The 26,302-nt window shown below is 38.4% G+C and overlaps 2 protein-coding genes across 2 annotated transcripts; one reads left to right on the forward strand and one right to left on the reverse strand.

Moving 5' to 3' along the window:
- The first annotated feature begins 6,017 nt into the window (after positions 1-6,017).
- errfi1a (ERBB receptor feedback inhibitor 1a) lies at positions 6,018-12,431 on the forward strand. Its single transcript, XM_030135109.1, has 4 exons — positions 6,018-6,217; positions 8,887-9,088; positions 9,268-9,353; positions 9,575-12,431. The coding sequence occupies exons 2-4, from the start codon at positions 8,940-8,942 to the stop codon at positions 10,612-10,614; spliced, it is 1,275 nt and encodes a 424-aa protein (XP_029990969.1). The 5' UTR covers positions 6,018-6,217; positions 8,887-8,939; the 3' UTR covers positions 10,615-12,431.
- A 10,493-nt stretch (positions 12,432-22,924) lies between these two features.
- Positions 22,925-26,250, reverse strand: LOC115419924 (mucin-3B-like). The gene is made up of 9 exons (XM_030134998.1): positions 26,022-26,250; positions 25,712-25,836; positions 25,465-25,529; positions 25,157-25,359; positions 24,867-25,032; positions 23,513-23,677; positions 23,351-23,421; positions 23,149-23,220; positions 22,925-23,036 (listed from the first exon to the last, which is right to left on the reverse strand). The coding sequence occupies exons 1-9, from the start codon at positions 26,248-26,250 to the stop codon at positions 23,008-23,010; spliced, it is 1,125 nt and encodes a 374-aa protein (XP_029990858.1). The 3' UTR covers positions 22,925-23,007.
- Positions 26,251-26,302: the final 52 nt, after the last annotated feature.

Here is a 26,302-nt window from a genome sequence, read left to right on the forward strand (position 1 = left end):
ATACATACTCACACACAAACACAAATGAGGAAACAAGATTTGTTCAGCTCGCTGACTGCAGATCATCTGTGGACTTCCACCGCATCCCTCATTACACATGTGTTTTTCTATCTTTACTGTGTATCAAGAGAGCAATGCTTCCTTAACCTCGTGGCTATTGATTTATACCCTACTCCATTAGAAGTGCCCCCCTTTGATGGCCAGCCTGCTGATCTCCTTGGTGGACAACATCTGAAATCTTTATCAGCTGCTGGGCCATTGGTCCTGGTGCGTGCTGTGTTTCTAATATTCCCCATGAGTAAGGCTGAACTAGGAAACCAGAGGAAGCACAAACTCCTCCAGCAATCAGTTGTTATTTAAGATTAATAGATTGCTACATTAACCTTCTCTACATGCTGACATCAGGAAGACCGGAAACCTGCGATACTCATCGGCTAAATGCCAGAAACTCCTGTTTCTGCCTTTTGAAATACAATACAGGCATTACATTGTGGGAACTTTAATGCATTTCCTCACATGGCCCTTCAGGAGTCAATAATGCAGCCCTGAAGAGAAAATGAAAATGTAGGTAGAAGATAAGTGATGTTCGGTACACAGAATATCAGTTGTGGGACCGGAAACAAGGCATGTTAGGAGCCTTTTTCCATCTGCGCCCAGTAGTGCTCCAGTAGAGCAGCCTGAGAGCTGAGTTGGCTCTAAACCAGGGTCTGGAGAGCGTCAAACCAGCGTGACACCCTCCATCACACCACAGCTGTTGTTTTCACAGCTTCTCTCCAAACATCAGACACAAATGAATGTGTTTGTGTGGGTGTCTGTGTGATGGTGAATGCTAACCTACATTACATACCCTTTCTTTTTAGGACTTCCCAAAATGATTAGAATAAAGCCACTTATAATCAGACATCCATAATTGCTAACATGACTTTGATTCAGTCTGAGTCATAGGATGTGCTCACCAATAACTCCCCCGGTCTATGTCTAAAGTGATCCTTGGGTCCTTGAGACTAAACACACCCTGTCATCATCAAGGAGGCGGACTGGCACGCTCCACCCATTACTAACAGCAGACACTTCAACTACTCAACATAACAATGTTGAGGAGTGATGCAATGATGACTCGTTATTGCTGCTTTTGATTATATTGAACATCGACAGAGAAAATACCTGTGTGAGGCCACTTACTCTGAAATCCCTCCATTTCCCAGAAGTCTTTGTACCAATAGAGGAAGTGATTAATAACTGAAGCAGCTGGATGACTCTCAGAAGCTTGGTATGGTTAACATTTAGAAATGCTTTAATATGGTTTTATTTACATAATAGTGAAAGATGACAGTCTGTTGCCTGGGGATTTGTGTTTTGTTTCCACGGCAGGAGCCAAGTGTGTGTGGGTCTGCCAGACCAAACCACAATCCAACAGTAACACAGGGATGTGTCAGCCTGAGCGTTGGCTGTGGTCTTCACAGCTGCACCGACTGGACACATGTCCAGTATAAGAGAATGCATAAGATAAGGGTCTAGAGTTGAGTGATGTTTGTTAAACAGATCTTTAATAATTTGTCCATTGCCTTTTTAAAAGATACAAATCCACAAAAGCAAAAAGCAAAACAAAAAAAACAGAGGAACTAAACAGATAACTTCTAATAGGTAACATGTACACTGTTGGCCATAAAGTTGGAACAAAATATTTGTACCTCTTGAAATGATTGTGATCATGTGATTTATTCTTGACTGCTAAAGTGTAACTGAGGCTCAGTATGTTATCATTGCACCGGGTCAAAGGTTATTACTGATGCGTATAAATAGGAGAAAAAGAGGAATGTGTCTGAAAACAGCATTATTCCAACTTTGTATTTCCTGATTTATAATTTCTAGCATCTAAACATGTGAAGAGTTTTATTTTCTTATGCTTTATCAATACATCATTTATATTTTAGCTTAAATCCAATATAATATAGTAAAAAAAAAAAAAACCTCTAATTCTCAAAGCTGTTAAAATATTGTTCAAAATAAACACTAAGATATTTACCTGAACAATGCATCCATTCATCAGAATAACCTCACGATGACCTACTTTTATTAATGACTTATTTCACACATAAAAATTAAAATCCATCTGCCGCCTGTAAAGCTGCAAAAACAAAACAATGGAGCAAAATTTCCTGATAATTAAAACAAGAAAAACAACTGATATGAAGTTATAAAGAAAGTAATTACCCAGATTTAACAGTGAGACAAGCGCCTCACCCCTGTTCTGTGGAATATTGTGCCAGTTGACAGGCCTGACGTCACCTTACTACAAGTCTCAACCTTTACTGCAGTGTTTATACCAGTGTGAACCTTGGACCTGGGCTGAATATGTACGTAATTTAATTACCTCAGCAGTGAAGGGCAATCAATGCTATGCGCTCTACAGTGAATAAATCATTTACACTGATGATAAAGGTTTTCTCTAGTAAACTCCACCCTTCCGGTTGGAGAGGGATTCATAGTAATCAGCTGTAGCGTCACTTCTTAAGTATACCATTCATTGTGCTGGAGTGTGAACCACAAAGGGGAATTCCTTTTTGCGGCAGTGAGGCTTAAAGGAAAGTGAGCAGAAGGTGTCATTTTTTTTGGGGGGGGGTGGATTTGGTGGATGAAGCTTAAGATGAGTCATGAGGCAGAACCCTCCAAAAAAACAGCAATTTCTCCCTGAAAAGGATATCCTCTGTGACATGACTCCTTTCATCTGCCATCTCAGACTTCCATCGGAGCTGCCTCTGGCTGTGCTGCTTTTCTCCCTCCCTGACGAACTTTATAAGGAACTTCCTGTGAGTGATGACGTCACAGCTGGGCTCACAAGCACGGCTGGGGAGGGGGTAGAGGAGGGAGGAGAGACAGCGCAGACCTGAAGCCTGTTTATTATCCTTCTGAATGTGTCTGTTTGGTCGGACAGAGAAGGAGTTTTACTCATTGATACACACCAATGCACTTCTGTGTGGTTTCATTATCTCATGTCTTACTCACTGAAAACACACTTATTACACTCTACAATTAAACTCATAGTTAAAGTATATTTTGTAATTGTTCAAAATGGCCTCTATTCTATTCTATTCTATTCTATTCTATTCTATTCTATTCTATTCTATTCTATTCTCCTACTATCTTTACTTCAGACACAAAGTCAGAAAACAGCTTTCAAACATGTTGCAGCCTCTTGGAATAATCTACAGAGGGATTATTTTTGGAAGCATTATTTCAATTTAAAAAGATTGCTAATGCAGATTGCCTCTAAATTTTTATTTGTGAATTTACCTTATCGCATATAATTAGATATTATATTCATTCATTTGTTGATGATTGTAATTTTTTTTAATTTATTTATTGTTGCGTCCATGTCTATATCACTGTCTTTATCAGGTCACATATAAGATATGAGAGTAAAATATTTGTTTTTCTAGGTTCTGTTTTTTTACATTTACAGCTGTAAAACTCTAAACCCAACAAATTCACAAGTCCCCCTTCAGTGCTGGTCACAACTGGTCCAGAGGAATCCCAAAAATGTGCCTGAAATTATAAAGGGAGATTAGCAGACTCTGGTCCAAGCAGGGGCCAAATATGTAATGATAAGCTCCTGGGTTTGTGGGCCCCCGTGCCCAAGCTGTAAAATATTTACAAAGTCAAGTACAAGAACACCCTGCTCACTCCACACACCTCTGCTTTATGCCACTATTGATTCAACACACAACTTGTTTGTAGCTATTGTATGGCTGTGTTTGGTTAACGTGCGTTGGGTTTGTTTCGCCCGGTTAGCCTTAGTGACATAGTTAATACAACCGCAGGTCAGAGTCGGCTCAGTGTCTGGAAATAAAGGGTGGAAGAGAAGCAAAACGAACAAACAAATCTCTGCATGTTAATCCAGTGGCCTAGGAAACCTAATTATGGTCACCTTGGTGAATGTTATATCAGGTAAAGAAAGAATAGGTCCAACCCACAACGATCTTAAAAGATGGCAGCTAAACAACACAGGTCCTGTGTGTCGGCAGGAGATCACTACACAAATGCTCTGTTCCCCATTTTTACACCTTGTCTCTGTGCAGCTGTTCCTGTTTATGACACCATGCAGAAAATGCATTTCTGTACTGTGCAGGAATTGCAATGAATTTTTGGTTTTTACAACATAAAGTGGGAAGATGAAGAGCGCAAGAGTTTGCAAATGAACCATTGCATACAACAGCTCAAAGTTTTTAAAATAAACGTTATGGTTCTGCCTGAATTGGTCTGTGAGTCTTCAAGGAATTAACCAATGCAGTGGAGCTGTAACTTTACCGACAGAGCTGCTGCATGCCTGGTTGTTAAGGTTCATTTACACACTGAACGACAATTTTTAGTGGTTATCTGCCTCAGAGATTAAATGTACTAAATCTTACAAACTTTATTAAAATTAATTGAAAAACAAATGACAAAAGTGCTGGTTATTGATGTTTTCAGTATATATGATAAAGTGTAATTATACATAGCCTACAAATCAGTTTATGCACATTTACTGAGGACTTGCAGCTGACATCACTGGTCATGTGATTGTTGTTTACACCGCCGTATTGGTAGGCACGCTATCTGGATCCAGAAAGTCAGAACTGTTACTTTATATCGTGTTTTTCTTTGGACACGTGTTTGCGTGTTTTGTTATTTGCGAGTATGTCTGCTTGTGATAAAGGCACCATAGATGAGTTTCAGTGTTTACTAACAACAGTGATGCCCGGGCAACTCGGAGGCAAAAACACCAGTACCAGCTCCAGCCGGCTCACACCAGCCGTACACCTCCAGGCTCTGCCCCGGAACTCGTGAATAAGCCGATATGTTAGCTCTAAAACGGTCCATTAACTGTCTCTGTCCAAAAGCCGATCCCATCTTCTCTTTCACAGCCGCATAATTTGACTTGACCGCATCGGGAAGGCTGTCCCATAGTAGAAAAGCAGACTGTCACAGACGGGTGGGCAGTATTGTCACCAGCTCCAGCTGAACTCACCGGTGTCGCCTGTCGTAGCTCCGACTGCCACTTCCAGCTGAAGAAACTCTGGCCGCCATCACCGGCAAAGGGAGCAGGTAGATCCACAATCACTCTGTCTCTATAGGGTGACAGGCCAGGGGAAGCCCTCCTGGTAGGTTTAAAGGGGTCTGCATCACCGTACCACATGATGACAATTCTTTTTTTCCACGCCGCTAGGCTAACTATACTGAGAAGCTAGGCTAACTATACTGAGAAGCTAGGCTAACTATACTGAGAAGCTACGCTAACCGCGATAATAACTATAAACAGCGGTCGGCAAAACAGAACCACCGCTGCCACCAATGGAACTGAGCGGTCGTTCTGCCTAACTTATACTTGGTGAAAGCTAAGTAATAAATGGCACACAGGAGTTTAGCAGGTCCATCGTTTAACACGTTGTACGATCTAAGGAAAGCTTGCCTACCAATATGGCGTTGTAAACAGAAAACCACGTGATCATGTGACGTTTGTGCAAAACCTCAATACAATAGATTTATAAATCCTCCAGTAGAAAGAACCTGAAAAGTGAATGTAGTATAATGTGCACAGTGTGTTGAAGTAGATGTGGAGATCTGAAACACCGATTTTCAGAATTTCTTGGAAACTAAAGCCAAACCAACATTTTTGACTTAATTTCTCTTTATTAGTAACTCAAACTTGGTAAAGTGTCTACTTTTTTCTGGAGGCATTTTACTTTTTAGACCAGTGTTATATGTAAGCTAAGTGTATTCTTATGTTTACAGCTGCTGTTTGTGAATAAATGCAGACTTTGCTCACATTAAGTTAAGTTAATGCGCAAAATTAATGAGCCTTTACATGTTCAACTGTGCATGTTCTGCAATCTTCGTGCATCCAGCCTGCCCTGCTGCACGTACACTGTACAGAGGAGGAGGAAGAGGAGGACAGCTCAGATGGAAGCCTGTGCCTTTAAGGGCAAGTGTGTGAGGCGGAGCCAGTGCGTCTCTATAGTGTGGTGGACCTTAAAAGAATATTGCTGCCTACAATGTTAGACTAATCTGAAAGTGACACATTATAATCAGAGCGTCACCAATTCGCTGGCGTCCTGTTTCTGATGTATTAGAAATCTGAAGAATACCGACTGAAACCAAACCCCTGGAGGAACTATATTTGACCAGAGACAACAGAGGAAGGGGTCAGACAGCGGAGGAAAAAGCCCAAGTTATTTAGGTGAGTTCAGACACTAAAGTGAAGGTGGAGGCTACTATAGGAGCCCGTCGCACTGTCTATTGTTTTGTATGTTGGTGCCAGCGAGACGGTGATGCAACTTCAGCTCCTATTGACTCCATTTGTATGTTTTATATGTTGTTTGCACTTTTATCAACAAACTCAGACCTTTAGAGCAAAAACGACCTGATTTTTAGTCGAAATGAATACGTCTAGATTTATTAGCTTTGACAAAACAAATTAAAACATTAGAAAATAAATCTGACATTTACACATGTTTATGATAAATAAGCTTTAACTCAAGGTTTTGTTGTTTTTTTTTGTTTTTTTTTTAAATATATATACGTAACAACATAGAGCGCGCGCTTACAACTGTGCGTTTGTTTTCTATTTAAACTACAATATCATGCTGCGTCTTTTTCCGCCTAAACAAAAGGGAAATAAATCATTGTGTATCATCCTTACCAGGCCTTGGCAAAGAGCTGCCTTGTGTGTTGTGGTATGAGTCACCTGCCTGCTAGAGGGCTTTTAACCATTATTATCTCAATCCGGTAAAGTGAGGGGGTGTGCGCGCGCTGTTTGCTTGCCGCACAGGTAGAGCGGGTATGGTTGCTCGGAAACCGCTGCAGGGGTGTCATGAGCGGGGTGTGAACTCTGCCTTTCATGGCCTGTGTGTGACTACTACAATCCTGGATCTAATAAGTCACATGGCATGGAGGCTGCTGACAAAACTCCCATGAACTGAAACATAAATGTTCTAATCTAATGCATGGTTTGGATGATAGAGTATTTCAGTTAAATCACAATGGTGAGGGAGGAGTGTTCATTTACTATAGTATCTTAATTTTTTATTTTTTTTGCAAAGTAACTAAAACCAAGCAACCTGGTGTTCCACATAGGCATCCTAACATCATCACACCTCCTCCTTCCTTGCACCCGTTGACCCCGTGTGGTCTTATTCCCACCCAGAATCCCACTACGCCCCTATTGTATAAACACAACAGCCAGACTTGACCATAAAAAGAGCCACATTCTCTGTCCAAGTGATCCGAATTAAGTGAGAATTTCTCCTTAATGCTCTGCGTGACTACACATCATTTTTGTAATCCTGTTGCCTGTAAATGCTCCTATGGTTGACTGCCAGGATGAACTGTCTTTGCACCTGTTGCAAGAGGAAGCACAAGCCTCTGGGGGTTCATTATCGAGGATCATGTTGCTTCCCGTCCCCACCGAACCGAATCGACGGCCCTGGGCAGAGGGATTGCATGCCTTGTTGGGCAGTTTGGCTCCGGCTGATGCCCTAGGCTTCCTGTTGTTTTAGAGCTTTGTTTCTCACCAGCTGTCAGGGCAGCAAATAAATATGGCTCATAGGAGACCAGGAGCGAGGGGCCTGTGTTCTTCTCAGTCATCACGCCTACATTATAAGGAGGACAGCGTGTCATTGGGTGTACATGCACCTCATTTGTGGTCTCCAGAAGAGTTGACTGAATGCACCTGTTTTCATGCATTTAGGAAAACAGGACAAATAATGTCAAGGTGGCTGCTGAAGTACTTTAGAGGATTTACTGTACTTATGCAAAATCAGCAGAGCAGTAAACTTAGACACATGTTGATCCCCATGACACAGTTAGAAATGAAAGTCTCCAGACAAATGTCTCCAGTGTTAGTGATATTATGAACAGGTTATTCTGATGTGGGACCAAAATCAAATCAGATATTTCTTCAACCATAGTGCTGATCTCTGATCAGTAATCTGCTGTTTCCTCTCCTATAAATACTGTATACATTGTTCACTCAGCCCTGACACATACTTGACATGACATGAACATGCAGGTCATTTGACATGAGGAGTTCTTGCAACATCAGGTATATCTGTGGTAACAGGAGCAGCCCTTTTCTCTGCTCTTCAGGCCAAGTGAGATTTCAGCACTGGAGCGCAGCACGGTTGAGTTTTAAAATAAACTGTAAATTTCGAAAGAGAAGAGGCCAAATCTGTGGTAAAAGAAAGCTAAACCTTTGGTAATTGGTTCACACCTACACCTGAATGTAGCAGGCTTGAACTGTGCAGATTGAGTTGTTGAAACATTAAGGTCATTCCATGGCCAGAGAATTATCTTGCATGGTGTTGTATCAAAGACGTCATATTCATTTACTGTCACTGGTTCCACCTTAAAAGAGTTTGGAGTGAGTTGAATCCTCTGCTTAAGTTTTGTTTCATAACACACAACCAATGTATTTTCACATCCGGTTTATTTAGAGCGGGTTCTGCATAAGAAGAGGCAACATTTTTGTAATAAGAAACTTCCGTTTGTCAAACTATTGCTTTGATTCTTGCTTTGTAAACTTTGTTGGCATATAATTGGAAAGGCTCCATCATACTAAGCTCTTTTGTCTTTCCTCTGTCTTTAAAGATGGTCGTTTCATCTTCCCACAAAAAGAAAAATCACATGCGCAAGGCCATAACAGAATGTTTGGCTCGGTGGGAAATCTGTTATTTGCTTTTTATTCTAATACTGGTATTTTCTTTCTTTCTTGGCTTCCCTATTGGATGCTGGCTTTACTTTCAGAGCACATTTTTCATGTGCCGTTAGGACACAGTCTGTTCCATCATCTGCTATTGCTTTCAAGCCTCTCTACCTGTCATTCATGGCTGTGTCCTGGCTGTGTTACAGGTGAACAGAAGAAGGGGCAGCCAGCTGGGCGATCTCAGTGTTTCCTGGCTTTGATGCGACCCGAGTGTGCCTGGAGCATGTCCACAGTGGGCTTGACTGCCCAGGAGATCTCTCTTCCCATAGAAAACCCCTTCCTGCGGGGCAGCTACTGTCACAGCATGGCTGGATCCAAATCGTCCTGGGTCTACCCTGAATGGGAAAAGTGAGTGTTCAGGTGCTACTACTAGAAGACCATAACAGAAGCAATATTAGAAGGAGACAGATTTTCAGATTTATACAATATAGTTAAATGTGAGCATTGCCATTGCAAGACTTCTACTAAATCTCTACATAATGTTACTTATTTGACCTGGTGATAAGAAAAGTCATTTTCCTCTGCAGCCCCTACTTCAGTATGGAAAGTTCAACACATCACATCACTAATGCTCAGCTAAAGGGTCCACCTCCGGCATCACAAAGTTCTGAGAGTAAGTGCATGTCACCTGTCATCTTCTACGGAAATTCTGTATTGTACATGTACATGGTAAAAAAGAAAAAGCCAATTCCAGCTACAAAGTATGAAGTCAACCATTTAGTTCCATTTATTATAGCATATATTGAAATTTCACGAGTAAATTGAAGTAGGTGTTAACAAACCTTGACACTCTAGTGTTGTGTGAGGGTAATTTTTATATTTCCTCTTTCACAGGACACAAACACAGTCCCTGCACCCAGAGATTTCCTCCAAAGAAATCCCGGCCCTCCGCTCTCTCCCTGTCCTGCAGTACTGAACCATCTAGCCCCAGTCCTGCAGATGACGGTCAGGTCCCCTCATCCCAGCTCTCTATGTGCAGGTGCAGCAGTCCACCACAAACACCGGATAGATACTCGAAGCCTCTGCCTCCCATCCCTCGGCAACCAGACATCACCACTGAGCAGGCTACAGACAGTGAGGTAGAATTTCTCATAAAATCAGATGACAGGTGCTGCCTGATGTCTGATCAGTGTAGCAAACCATCTCCTTTTCGATATGGAATTCCGAGTCGACGCAGCTTCAGGGACTTCGGGCAAATCAACCCGGCTTACTGTGACAATCCCTTAGGGCCACAGAGCCCGAGGCCAACCCCACCGCAGCACCAGATGCATCTGCAACAGGAAGTCCGTGAAAAGTATGAGCCACCTGAGACGGCCGTCTGTCAGGGGCAGCAGGACAAAGCTCAGAGGAAGTTACGGCGCTCTCACTCTGGCCCTGCTGGATCACTTAACAAGCCTTCTTTCCTGCACATCCCATGCCACAAACGTAACACTCACAGTATGTATAAACCTAAAGGGCCACCCCCTATCCCTCCACGAACATCTGGGGCTTACAGCGATGAGGACAAACCACCCAAGGTACCCCCAAGGGAACCTTTGTCTGGTGGCAGCTCTCGTACCCCGAGTCCTAAGAGTCTACCAGCGTATGTCAACGGGGTGATGCCCCCAACACAAAGTTTTGCACCAGATCCCAAGTACGTAAGTCGGGGTTTACAGAGACAGAACAGTGAGGGCTCCCCCTGTATCATTCCTGTTATAGAGAATGGAGAGAAGAGCGCAACACACTATTATCTTTTGCCTGAGAAGCAAGCTTTTGAGGACTCATCCGAGAAGTTTATCCGGGTCATGGACTGTACTACAGCTCGCAATACAGACGTGTCCAACACAGACTGGGACTATCACAACAGGAGGAAAGCACATGTGCATTTAGTTTGACACGCGTTATATGAAGTAACAGGACTCTTATAAATGAGCGAACAACCACTAAACCAAATGGTGAAACTGGACACTAACAACCCTCAAACCGCTGCTTTTTACCTTTGTTTTTTTTACTCCTTATGTATTCTGAACACACAGGGTATGTGCGCACTGCATTTAGTTACTGGTTATGTTGGAGTATCATCTATCACAACAGAGATACTTTACTTAAGTGTATCTCCAACCATAAGTTGTAGGCAAACTTCAATGTTATAGAACTTATTTTTGATATGACTTTTATTTCATGACATTCACTGTCATTTTTGCTGATGATGTGGTACAGTCAGAAGGTACAAGCAGGCCTTGAACCTGATGTGCTCAGTGTTTTGTGTCTGGATGGAAGAGAATGTTTTGTCAGATGAATGGGGAGGTTTTGATGCTGCTCTTGTGAGTGAAAAGGGACAAAAGGTCAGTAATGTAACCATATATCGCATAATATATCAAGTCTAAATACAAGGCCAATAACTTTTTTTAACAAAATGAAGGATGCTAGCACACACAAATCACCTTTCTGTTTATTATTATTATTATTGTCATGGTATGTTTTGTACCAAGAACTGGGTTCATTACTGATTGCTATTTGTGTCTTCATTGGAAGGCCTACTGCAACTCATGGTGTGGTTGTGTGTATGTATGCGCATGGATGTGTTCTGTTAATGTGAGCAGTAGTGGGAAAAGTGTTTTGTGGATTCTACATAGAATGAATTTCTACTTTTAGTTGAACCTTGTCAACTATACTTGTTACCGTGCTCTGCTTATTGGCAGCGCCTGCTTTTGAGTATAGCTCTCTGAAGTGCACACATCTGGTTGTGTTCTTTCAGTGTCCAGGTCTGTTTTGTTGAACAGAAATTGAATATAAATGAATGTATGCTATTCTTTCTGAAATTCTATCATTTGGACATTTGGAGTAGTCTGTTTTGGTCAAGCTGTGAGTAATTGCTCGGAACTAATTTAATTTATACTACCTCCCTTGATAATTATCCTATATTTCACATATTCTTCGGTGTCGAAAAGGTGAAATTTGAATCTATAAATCCATAAAAGATTAGTCAAAACAGCTTATATCTGACCTGACACACATTGTGATTCAGATTAAGAGCAACACAAGTCAATTTAAACCAGATATCCTTAAATAAAGATTTTAGATCATACAGATATTAGATCACTAAAAGTTAGGCTAACCTGTTAATACAGACGCATTACAAAGACAGTACAGGGTTTTCCTACCTGACATAGACTTTCCTGTTCTGCTCATGCATTCCTGTCTTACATGATTGCAGTGGGTGTGGTCTGAGAGACTTTGGCTGCTGGCAGCCTAGAAAATCTATGAATTTTATTGTCGTAGACTATTCAAGACACATCAGGATTTTAGTAAATGTAGCACATGTATTGAAGTAGCCTTGGTATTGAACATGGTGTTCAGTTTGGGAAACAGAAAACTGCTAAGGTCAAATGGTCATTGAAGTGAACTATTTCTCTCCCTCCTGCTCACAAAGCTTCGCAAATTTCTTTTTGCTTCGACTTAAATGTCTGAAAAATGTTTACATCATACACTGATACTATTTAATCTTAAGGTATTCATATGTCTTATTAGATAATAAAACTGAATGAAGACAAGTTTATTATGAAATAACATCTCTGCTGTGGTGAAAACATGCACTGGGAGAGTACAGTATGCAGTGTACAGTATTTAACAATTCCATTTGTTGTAATGAATAGTTGATGAGTATATAGTCTTTACAAAGAAAGCAAAAATAAAAGTGCTTATTTATGAATCTGCCTCATTCTGCTTCTTTAACCTGCCAGAGTGAACCCTTAACTTAACCAGTTTTATCACCCACACACCCTCATGCTGTGCCTTATTATGACTGGCCTCTATCCAGAAAGAGAAGAGTGACTTACAATGGGTGACTGACAGGTGTGCAGTATATCGCCTTCCTCTTCCTGGTTAGATCATGTTTTCGTCCTGTATGACTGCTTCGATGCTTTGCGGCAGCCAGCTTTTTGCACCCACAGATTTAAGCTCAACAATGTTGCGAGTGTTTTACTCTTGACTTGCCTCCATGTGGTTAGGCATGGAGCCTAAACCACAGTAAACCACACAGTCAAATAATTACCAAATAAGTGGCTGTTCAGCTGCAGTTACAAAGTGAAGCAGCGATCTTATCTATGGGTCTTCTGCTCAGATGGTAATTAGTTTTGTATTATCCCCCTGATGGAACAAAAGGCGAAGGTTTCAACTCTACCTGTAAACCCTTTCACCTGATTCGCTGTTGAGATGTGCAAGGTGACAGCGAGGGTGGTGACTATGGAAACTAAAGACAGGCTGCTCATTTCCAGTGCAGTCTGTTGGGGGCCAGAAAGATCAAGTACCAGATCCTAACCAGGAACATGCTCATCCATTTACTCCTAAAGAAGTAAAAATATTATGTTATTGCAGTGATTCAGCTTTAGAAAAAATAATGCAGGGGAAGCTGTAATTTCAGATTTTTACCTCTTTTCACTATTTCATATTTGACAAGATGTCTGAAACCTTTCATCACACTAGATAAAGACATGATTCATCATGTATCATGATTCAATCCCTTTCTGGCTAAAGTTACTATTTATGACTATTTCTACAATTCCCTTTATATTTCACTGTTAGAGCCACAGTTATACATAAACCTTTTTTACTCATGCACATTGTCAACACCAAGTCTTGGAGTTTCAGTGGGAGAATAAACTTTGGTGGCTTGACTTCAGTCAAATATATTTTTGCCATTCTGATTACAGAAGGGACTATGCCCCGTTCTTCCAATGGATTAGCAAGAACAAAATCATGTTAATGATAAGAATCATAATCATCACGATTACAGCCCCATTAACCAGTATACAGCTTTGGCAGATTGTCACAAGAAGAGACTATTTATTTCATCTGTCTACACTCTATAAAGATGATGTGCTGTTGGGGATGTCTACAAACTAATAAACCACTCGTGATATAAATAGCACGCTAATATTTATATCACCATAAGTGTAAGTGACTGAACTGAAAAAGGTGAGCTGGATTTGGCTGCACTAGTGTAATGACTTAACAGAACGTGCCCGCACTTGAAAAGCCTTGGCCTTCAGTCCACGCCAATGTTTTTGCACATAAGGATGGACAGACAGACAGATGACGAACTGATGACAATACCCTGCAGCAAGGGCCGAGGGTAAAAACTGATAAGTGAAGGAGCTGATCAGGCATATTATGTCAAATGATTTTAGCAATAAAAGACCTACCATCTGCACAGCAATTACTGTAGAGACTATGACTAGATTAATCCTCAACAGTGATAGAAACCAGGGTAACAGAGGCAACAAATACACAGGTTTACAGTCTTAAAATAACTAGGTTGAAGACATAATAAATCTCTAACAAATGTCTGTTATTTTAATATGTGATTTAATTACGTATTTAAATGTCTATAGAAATTCTAATTTATTAAAACAATCATCTTTAAAAGAAAAAAAATCATAATATACCATGATGTGTTGTCATGTAATACCTGCCAGCCATTTTCCAAACAAGCAATTGATACTGAGAAGCTAAAACTGTATTATATTTCTGATATATCTTAACATATATACCATAGCAACACAAGATATACAAAAAAATTCCTGTATAATAACCAGATATAGCTAGAAAACATACAATAATTGCACTGACGTTTGTTTTCTGTATTTTCTTATCATTTGCATCAAGGGGAGGACAGAGTTGTAAATATTTAACTCGGACTAAAGTGCTGCTAGTTAAATTTTACTCAGGTCACAGTTCCTATTCAGTACATTAAACAAGAAGAAGAAGTGTGCCACTAGGTGGAGACAAACAGGCAATACTGAATACTTTTAAAAATTTAAATCTTTTTTTTTAACATTTTGTTTTATTTTGTTCTGGCTCTGTTCTGTAACTTAACTGCATCGTATTGCCATTGTCGCAACTAATTAAGTGCAAAAAAAAACACACAAAAAAACAGAGTACAGATCATATACTGGTAACAACTGATAAAATGGTGAAATATTTTCACAAACGTTGTCACTGAGTCTGAAAAAAACAGGGAGTTTTTTTATGATTATTTATCCTTGATAAATTAACTCAAAAGTTTGTAAAAGGTCCCTCTGCCTCTACCTCATGTCTGCACAGACGATTAACGTCATCTAGTGGCACAAACTTGTAATTGCCTGAAACTGGTGTGGACTCCCACGATCAACCACTACAGGCAGTGGGGTGTGGACCCTGATGCTGGTTCAGGGCCCACTGGAGGGATTAGATCTCTCAACAGCCTGGGATCACATGATGATTCCCAGAGGAGCTGGAGGAGGTTCCTGGATACAAAGAGGCCAGAGGGGCTTTGCTCCTCCTGTTGGTATGGCAACACAAACATGAACTGGACAGATGGGTTGACTAAAATGATAGATACTGACTAAATAAAGTAGGACAGATGTTCATAATTTTCATTCATTCATTTTCTGAATCGCTTAATTCTGTTCTTCTGTTGGAACTTAAAATATTCATACACACACTCACAACAATGTCAGACACATGTCTTCCATAAATTAATCATAAGTAGATTCTGATTACAGGATGGTGATCATGGAAAGTTTAGTCCACCTCCAAAATTACAGAAAGCGATATATATATATATATATATATATATATATATATATATATATATGTAATTTTGAAAAAAAAAAAAAAAAATCTGAGGCCCCATTTACGTGACGTTTCACTCGGAAAAAATACAACATAAGGGTGTGTTTATGTACAATTGTCGAGTTCGTAAGTAGTATTTACCATAATTCCCATAGCACTTGAAGGCAGCATGAGTCGATCTGTTTGTTCAGGGACATCAAAAGTCTGAACCCTCCAGTAGAAATACTGACACTGAAGGAAAAATACAAGGAGTTTTACTCAAGTTAAAGTAAACAGAGTTCATTTAAAATGTATTTCTACGTTTCTTGCAGCTGTTTCTGTTCATGTAACTAAAACTCACACACTCTGTGTAAGATTTATTAACACACACGATGGTCTAAAGTGTTTCACAATAAAACTAGAGCAGCAAATAATAGAAGCCTAATAAAAAGTTAAACTCCAGCAAAACTGAGACCCTCATCATTGCCCCGGACAGTGCAATCCCAGGGATCAAACATCACCTCGGAGACCTGAGTTCCTCGGTAAAGACCAAACTGAGGAATCTGGGTGTCATCTTTGACCAGGACATGTCTTTAGAATTCTACTCCAAACACCTAGTCAAAAACTGTTTCTTCCACCTACGCAACATCTCCAAACTCAGATCTATGGTGTCCACAAATGAGCTCGAGATGATCGTTCACGCTTTCGTATCTTCTCGCTTAGACTACTGCAACAGCCTGTTTACATGCTTAAACAAGAAGGAGCTGGCCCGTCTACAGTTTGTCCAGAACTCTGCTGCCAGGCTCCTGACCCGCACAAACAGGAGAACCCACATCACTCCCATCCTTAAATCTCTCCACTGGCTCCCTGTTCTATATCGTCTTCATTTCAAAATTCTTGTGCTAACTTTCCGGGCCCTACATGGCCAGGCCCCTGCATACATTGCTTCCCTGATCCAGCCCTACAGCTCAACTCGTAGCTTGAGGTCTTCAGGACAGCACCTGCTGATGGTTCCACGGACCTGTTTTAGCACACGCGGTGACAGGTCTTTTAAAGCTGTGGCACCACGTCTATGGAATGACCTGCCTCTACACCTACGGTCCATGGACTCTGTAGAGAGCTTTAAGAAACACCTCAAAACCCTCCTGTTCAAAAAGGCTTTTTAGTCTCCCACCTGACCCAGGACCACCACAACTGATTACACTCTATGTATTCATCATAACGTACTCCATGTGTCATCCCCCCCCCCAGTCTCTCTATATCTCTATCGCTCTCTCTTTTCTCCTCCTTTACTCTCTCTCTCTCTCTTTAACCCCAACTGGTCAAGGCAGACAGCCATCCTTCAGGAGTCTGGGTCTGCTCGAGGTTTCTGCCCGTTAAAGGGAAGTTTTTCCTCGCCACTGTCACCAGTCACAAGTGTTTGCTCCTGAAGGATTCTGTTGGGTCTCTGTAAACTTAATTTGATTCTGATTTGAATTGATAAAGCACTTTGTGACTCTGTCTGTGAAAAGTGCTCTATAAATAAAATGTACTTTACTTTACTTTACTTTAAATATATAATAAAATACAGAGAAAAACAGTGCAAAAAACCCCCATAAAGGTATATTAGTCATTACAATGTTATTAAATTATTATTATATTTTTGCACTCATTTATGTACATTTCTTTTATCATGTTGATAATATATTGCCAAGTACGTATTGTATAAATTGCAATTCTGTGTTTTAATATGTTTATTTGATGTATATTTAACGCTATATACACTATATGGACAAAAGTATTGGGACACATCATGGCTACAGCTGCAAGATGTCCTGTTCATGCTGATTTGATATATAAACATCAATATTACTTTAAAGTGTATGGGAGATTTTTCTTCCTAAGTGAGATGTGAAGAAAGTAGATGGTTAGTTGTGCTAGAAAATCATTATTTACAATCAGACCATGAAAAATATTTTAGATGTTTTGAGGTAGAACATTTAAAATCACAGTCATGGATAAAATAAATCAATTTTAAGAAGTCAAAGTTGAGAGAAATGAAGTAAAAACCATGTCTGAGGTGTTTTATATATGTTCTTCTAGTCTCTAGTCTTCTTGGCCCTTTCAAGTTTAGGCAGGAAAAACCCAAAAATATTTTGACAATATATATAGCAAATGTAACGCAATAATTTCCCCTGGGATTAATAAAGAATTGTGATTCTGATTAGTTCTAACACTAATAGTACAGTTCACTACTGACCTCTGGTGGTGAAATGAAGTATGCCAGTTGGAGACTGCATAAATTCAATGTACACTATTGTATTAAATGCAATGTTTCTCTTTTTTTCCCCATATCCTCTCAAAGCCCAGAAATGCATTTATGTCATCTGTAGGGGACAAGAGTTTCACAGCTTTACTACAAAGAAGAATTAAAAACAGAAGGTCAAGGTTACTTTATTTATACCCGCAGGTAGATTTGTTTTGCAGTCTTGGTGATTGCCTTGGCATTACAACAACACATACATTGAACATGCAAGACAGGCACTTGATCACGCTTACAGACAGGACAAAAAGACAGGACAAAAAGTGCTCAGAGTTCCACTATTCATCGGTATAGCAGCATGGATAAGTAAAAGAATAAAATAAATAAGATCAAATAAATAAAAACAAGATGCAATAAAACACAATAAATACCAGAAAAGATAAAAACAATCCGGGATAAAAACCAGCATAAGAACATAAAATTTAAAAATTTGAAGTCACAATAATAATAAATAGAGCAAAGAAATGGAATAAATAACTAAATAAGTTAGTAAAGTGCAATGTCACTATTTCTTATTGAGCTCAATGACGGCGACAGGAACAAAGCTGTTTTTATAACGCTGTGTCCTGCACCTTGGGACTAAGAACCTCCATCCAGAGGAAAGAAGCTGAAATTCGCCTTGTAAAGGATGGGAGTCATTGTTAAGAACTGATGAAGCCACCCTCTGGACCTGTTTAGTGTACAGGGAGGCGGGACACGACTGGGACTCACCAATCAGGCAACTGGACCATCTCACCATTTGATTCAGTCAAAAAGACAAAAAGATAAAACAGACTCAATAAAGGAACAATAAAACAAAGTTAAAATGGTTTGGTCAGTGTGGAAGTGTGCCAGTTTCCTAAGGCAGTGGAGGCGCTGATGGCCCTTTTTACACACAGATCTGCAGTTTTCATTAAAACTCAGTTTTTCATCAATTATCATCCCAAGATATTTGCATGATTGCACTTGCTCTACAGTATAAAAACAGAACAAAAACGCTATCCACAGCAAAGGACATTATTCCATAAAACAAAATTAAAACTCTATCTGAAAAAACTGTTGCTTTATGCTGTTTCCAGTTAGGACAATTATTAAATGTTAAAATAAAGCCCTAACTTTTACTGTCCTGGGTCTGGGAGGTTATCGTCCAATCCTTTCTATGACTTGTGTGTTTGTTTGTCAGGTATCGCCTCCCTACATCCTTGCCACCGTTGTCCTGTAACATAACACTGTGGCCTCGTCTCAGCCCCGACAACAATAAGAAACTCTACATTTTCACAGATGACTTGGGAACAAACAGGTCAGATTTAACGCTCTAATCACAGTCTTATCACTGTCCAAGGCCATAAATACAGACTGTCATCACTGTTCAAACTGCAGGATTTATTTAGATTGATTCTATTTATCTTTATTTAACCAGGAAATCCCACTGACATTAGACATCTCTGATCTCAGCTTGTCATCTTTTCATGGTCATCAGATATGACCTATTTGGACGTTCAGAGGCTCCGTAGTGAACGTGGAAACACCATCATCTTCTACAAGACTGATTCACCGGTAAAACCCATGGAGTTGGATCAATGACAGTGGATGGAGACACTTGGCGTATGTTCAGTTCATGAAGATTTTACCAGAAAAGTCACTTTTCTTTTGTTTTTGAAATAATAACCTTTGAATTTACTCAGAGCTTTAGTGAACATCTACATGATCAGTGATAATGTAAATTAAATATAAGAAAGTACATGATTTACACTGAAAAAAAATGCAAAATACAGAGGATAATGGGAAAATAAATGGTGATAAATCACTTAAGAAAGGTTAAATAGATAGAGTCGCTATAAAACTACTTCTTTTAATCATTCATCTCTGGGAAATGACATAATAAATTTAAGTCTCTAATGAAGAAAATTTATCTGAAATGTTCATTTGTGATTGTTTGTCAGATGTATTGGGTTAAAATGTGAAATTACACAAAAAAAAAGTCAATGTACTTTTTCTTCAGTTTTCTCTGTTTTGATATAATCTTTGAATTTACTCTGAGCTTTAATGAACATCTACACGATTAGAGGAATAAATATAGAAAAATACACGATTTACACTGAAAAATCAAAAACGCAGAGGATGATATTATAATAAATGATAATAAATCACTTAGGAAAGGTTAAAAATAGAGAAAAAAATCATTTGGAAGTCACAACAAAACTAGATCTAGGTCTTTAAGGATTAAATAACTGCTCTCTATTTATTTATGTATTCTGTTAATGTGTTTAAATAAGTTCACTATAAATAAAATGCATTATTACATATATTATTATCATCAGTACTATTACTATTACTGACTAAACCATCCAATCTGATAAAAGTTATTTAAATGCTAAGCCGCAGCAAAAAAGGAATGGATTGGAATCATAAAAGAAATATACCCTAACCTTAATTTGTGGAGGAAGAAAAGTCATTTTGATACAGCAGCTCCTCAACAAACACATAAATAGTATATGTATGATTCAGGAGTAAAACAGCCCCTTATAGCGAGTACCAAAAATACTAAAAATGGACCTTGGACTTATTTTATTTATTTATGTATTTATTTATTTATTTATTTATTACTTTTATTTAAAATACAATGCACCACATGTAAAACACAGTCCATCAGTCCTGGTGCATCTACAGCCGGTCCGTCCATGCCAGTGGATCTCTACTTCACCGTGGTTCTCCCAAAGGTTTCTATTTTCCCACTGGGTTTTTGGAGTTTTTCCTTGCCGAGAAGGAGGGTCTAAGGACGGGGGATGCCCAGGACATTAATTCATTCCCTTCTTCTACTGTTTATTTGATTGTTGTTTGTTTTCATATCCATATTTTATGTTATATACCTGTTGTGAAGCACACTGAGTCTGATCTACCTCTCCGAGTGCTTTTCTAGTTAGTTTTGCTTTGTTTAAGGCAATAAGAAATTCAGTTCAGTCAGCCTGTGCTCCCATCTCCCCCCTCCTCATTTCAAGACATGGTTTGGTCCAGATGCTAGCGCTGCTAGCTGGTGCTAGTATGGTAAATATACAGGGTGTCCCAAAACATTGATATCATTTGAGATGTTCATATCAGAGTGACTACATGGTCAGGAGATTCTTCTAATTTTTGGTCCAAAATTTAAAATTATATCATTTCTAAAAGTAACAATAAAATAAATATAACATCCCAAAATGTAATTACTTATTTTAAACATGATACTAACAATATAGAATTTATTGTTAATTTATTTATATTATTTGGAAAATTTCATATACATAAAAACAAATATACTAAAACACACCCAATTTTAAAATTTTCCTATTAGAATTTGAAAATTATATTAAATCTTTAGAATTCATATATAATAATAATAATAATAATAATAATAATAATAATAATAATAATAATAATAATAATAATAAGCACTAACACATTGGCTATTTATAAACAATTTTTCAATACTGACTGAAGTCTCTGTTGCATTTATTTCTTTATATTTGTCCGATTTATTATTTATTTACTTATTTACTTTTTTTATTATTATAATTTGTATTTTATGCTTTGTATTTTTAAATCTATGCATTCTTTTCTTAAACTTATATGTTCAAATGCTTTTCCTCTTGATATCTTGATGTTTGTTTGTTTTTTAAATTTTGTACTGTATACTCAAATGTTGTTAATAAAGTTGTTAAAAAAAAAAAAAGGCTACATGGTCAGGAGAAATTATACTTAATAGGATTTATTTCGGAAATAAAATGTTTTATTCTACAAATCTACTTTCCTGTTGGTGCTTGTTTATGAAATTTTCTAATAAATTCACGTTGCATATTCACATTTGACTGATTTTGGGCGTACGTAAGTACACAGAACACCTTTTCTGTTGCAGTACATGGCATGTCTATTCCTGAAAGAAGAACAATAAAAATGATTACATTTTTTGAGCAAAAAGAGCAAACAAATTTTGAACAAATAATGGGTCATAAAATAATGCCTTTTTTTTGGGGGGGGGGGGGGGGGGGGGACACCCTGTACTTCTATCCAAAAAGGAAAACTGTCATTTATTTGTAGTAGTTTTGGAAATGTAAAAGATGGCTTGCACCTTTCTCATCAATCTTGCATGAAATCATAAAATCTATTTTAAGCTAAAATTTCTGTCCATGCCTGTATAATCTCGTATTTTTATGGTTTGTGGTACTGAAGTAGTGGGACCCAAAGTGACATTTTTTCATGGGGTTTCTAATCTCTTGCGCCTCCCCTGCTCCTGTCTTGTCATCAGTGCTGCCATCTCTAAACCGTACATCACTGGTCTCACTGTCGTCCTGTACACTTTTCCTTTCATTTGTGCTGATGCTGTTTTGTCACACATCACTCCTGACACTTTTCTCCACCCTGCCTGCACTCTCCTCTTCACCTCCAATCCAAACCTCTGCATTACTCTGAACTGTTGACCCTAAATACTTCTTGTCTCCCTGACCTCTCACCTCACTGTTTCACCTCCCTTTTGGTAAATGTACTGCAGATAAACAAAGCTTTCAACAAAAGACAACAGATAAAATGTACTAGATGACAGAACATGTTTCTGGATAATAACAGCAAGGAGACAGAGTAGGCAAATGTTTGTACCAAATTAACTACATATTTGTTTACATGTTGGTTTGAGCTTTTGTTTCTCAACACTGGACCACTGGCATAGTTCTGTTTTAAACTTCTAATTATTGAAATAAATAAAAGAAATGACTAATAACAATAATGTAGAACAATGCTACGTCCAAAGAAAAGTTGCAATAAAATATTTGACCTCCTCTCATGAAATGATTGTGACAATGTGATTTATTCTTGGTAAAGAGTAGCTCAGTATGTAGTCATTGGGCTTAAAGGTGATCATGTGTATAAACAGGAATAAGAAGAGAAATATGTGTGAAAATAAAATTATTCCAACTTGACAGACAGACAGACAGATAGATAGACAGATAGATAGATAGATAGATAGATAGATAGATAGATAGATAGATAGATAGATAGATAGATAGATAGATAGATAGATAGATAGATAGATAGATAGATAGATAGATAGATAGATAGATAGATAGATAGATAGATAGATAGATAGATAGATAGATAGATAGATGTACTTTATTGATCTCAAACTGGGAAACTGTTGGGTAACAGTGTCCTTTAGAACACTTTAGGTTTATTACTGAATATGAACAGCTAGGGTGTAAATGAACAACAACAACAGACTCTGCATCAACAGGTTTATTTTTATGAGGGTATACAACATTATAATTAATTATATTTTTGCATAAATAAAGATATAAATAATCTAAAATGAAATCAATAGATATGTAATTATTGCTAGCATGGACACTCATAATCAAAACAAACATTTATAGTCTAGGGTTGATGTTCAGAAACCTCTGGATGATGTGTTAACACCTGGAAAGACACAAGAAGGAACTGCATTAATATTTTAATATTTGAAAGAAATCCAAAAGAATGCATTTTTGTCAATATTGGTATATATTGTTTAAGTAGATACCACAAATACCTGCAACATTTTCTGCATGAGGCCTAAAACCCTGTGGTGTGTAAGTGCCTGCAAAGCCCAGGTTGTGATCTCCTGTGTAAAAAGATTTGAAAACATTCAAATAAAGAAGAAATGCAGAAAAATGAGGGGAAAAAAAGCATTAAAATTGTTGAAACAAGAGTTAAACTGTGGTATCGATGATAACAAAATTATCAGGACACACCTGTGTGAGAAAAGTCAAAGAAATCCTCCTCAAAAGCAGACAGTCTTCTGTCATAGGAATTACTTCTTTTCCTAAAGATGACAGATGATTTATAACTTTATCAGGTCACAAGAAACATAAAATATTGAGCATTAAAATAAGGGCTTTGGGACTGTGACCCACCACATGCCACTGTGCCTCTTTTTGACAAGGACAGCGATAACGATGATAATCAAGAGCAGGAGGGCTCCGGCCAGTGATCCAAACAGGGCTCCGTAGAAACCTGGGCCGTAGCGGAAGAGATCACACTGTGGACCAGAATACTGTTCAAGGCTGGAGCTGTAGCATCTGCAGTGAAAGGCCAAAGGAGGGCATTCATTAAACAGAGGTCATACTGAGAATACACACATTAAACTAAAAGTAATACGGCCCTGAAACTGAATCTGGATTTGAAAACAGGTACAGACATTTTCTGTGAAAGTCTGTAACCTATCAAAAACACTACTACTACTACTACTACTACTACTACTACTACTCCTACTACTACAACCACTACCACTACTACTACTACCACTACTACTACTATTCCTACCACTATTACTACTACTGCTACTACTACTACTACTACCACTAGTACTCTTCTTACTACACCTACTACTACTACTCCTACCACTATTACTACTACTGCTGTTACTACTACTACTACTACTACTACTACTACTACTACTACTACTACTACTACTATTCTTACTACTACTACCACGACTATTCCTACCACTACTACTTCTACTACTACCACTACTACTCTACTACTACTACCACTACAACTACTACCACAACCACTACTATTACTACTACTACTACTGCTACTACTATTCCTACCACTAGTACTACTACTGCTACTACTACTGCTACTACTACTACTACAACTATTACTACTATTCCTACTACTACTACCACAACAACTGCCTCTCAAAACCCATCCCTGTGTCCTCATCATGAGGGGTGGAAGCAGGTAATGCTGACCAACAGGGTTCTGGAGGAATGCATGGGCCAATCCCCTGTGCCGTGGATAAAAATGACTACAGAAACACTGATGAAGAGCAAAAAACCCAGAGTGGGTGGAGGTGATTTATCAATGGCCTATGTTCCAAAAGGAATACAAAGGCCTAATGATGAATGACTACTACTACTCCTACTCCTACTACTCCTACTAGTACTGTTACTACTGCAAGTCCTCCTACTACGTCTACTACTACTACTAACCTTACAACATTTCTGGTCCTGCTATCATCCTGGACACATTTCCTGTAATTCCTGCAGATACTCTTTTATCATGCATCACTCCTGACACTTTACTCCAACCTGCCTGCACTCTTCTCTTTGAGAACACTGACAAACTTACATGTCCAATGAAACATAATCTTGCAAGAGTTACACTTTATATTTAACATTAAGTTAAAATCACTGTCTAAAGGTAATACCTCAAAAATATAAATATAATATAAATAAAGGTATTCATATTGTTATGACTTACTTGCAGATGGGTCCTTTATAAATATTATTATAACAGTCTCCATGTCGATTACAGTAGTTTGGGTGAGTTTTGCAAGGTCCGACACACTCCCATTGACCATTGGAAAGCTCAGGTGTGTAATCAACAAAGTTAGAGCAGTTAATAAAGGGTTCCAGTTGTGTGATATCTGCATGAGATTGAGGAGTAATGTACATATTAGTTTGTATGGGTGCCATCATGCAAATATGTAGACACTGTGAAACACAGTTACATGTCAGTTATATTATTAGTAGTGAAAAAAAATCACTTACTTGTGATATTTGGTGCCTGAAAAGTGACGTTATTTAACTGTGCACTTGTTGCATTCACAGCCGAGGCAATCTTCTTGAGGTTTGTCGTGTCATTCAATATGCCAGTCAACACCCCATCCAAATGATCATTGACAAAATTGATTTGAGTTTGATTGTTTGGATAGATGTACTCTACTTCAGTGTCAGCAATTACACTTCCACTTCTGAATGAGAGAGACAAAAAAAACCATTAATTACATCAAAGGAACAGTACATAATTACAACTAACTACAAATGAAGTTTTTTTTAGTAAACTAAATAACACCTACGATAACTTGACGACTTTTACTTTTTTGAAGGTGGATGGATCAGCTTCAAAGCATAAAGGTTCCAGCTACAAATTATAATGCAAGACACAATATGGCAGTAAATCAGTATGATCTTCAACATCCAAAAGACATAAATATACTGTCTAAATAATATATAGATGAAAAAGTGAAGAGCATAAAATAATTAAATGATGAATGTAATTCAAGTGAAATTACATGATAGACAAGAGTAAAAAGGAAAAAATACCTCAGACAATAATCCTTTGATGAATGTTATTGCTTCAGGTGAATTTAAATTTTCAAAAGCAATAACAAAAGTAATATCAATTTTCAAGGTGACGTTTACTTTTCGAGATGGCAGTGTTCCTGGATCTGCAAAACAAATATAGAAACCTTGTATTATCACTGTCCACGACTACACCACAATAATGTACTGCTGCTGAAGCGACATTAACATTTACCACAGAACTGAAAATTCCAACTTGAAAATAAAACATTGAGGATTTACATGCTGGTAAAAGTCAATAAAATTAACTGTTGGAGCAGAGAAACCTCACCGATGTTGGGAGAGGTGTCATTCACTCCATAAATGCATTCATCTCCATAGACGGAATCAGGACAGCGAGGAGTTGTAGACGGTATGGTCCCAGTAACAGTAGTGTTGGGAAAGATTTTAGTGGTGCTTGACAAAGTGCTGACTGTTGGTACTGTGGATGTACTAACTGTTGATGTGGGGCTAGTATTGTTATCAAGAGAAGTTGAGGTGAAATGGTTGGTTGCTGGCATGGATGTGGAAGTGGGACTTGAAGAAAACTCAGTACTTGAGTAATATTTGGTA

This window comes from Sphaeramia orbicularis, chromosome 5 (genome assembly GCF_902148855.1).
Source record: "Sphaeramia orbicularis chromosome 5, fSphaOr1.1, whole genome shotgun sequence".
Lineage (NCBI taxonomy): Eukaryota > Metazoa > Chordata > Actinopteri > Kurtiformes > Apogonidae > Sphaeramia > Sphaeramia orbicularis.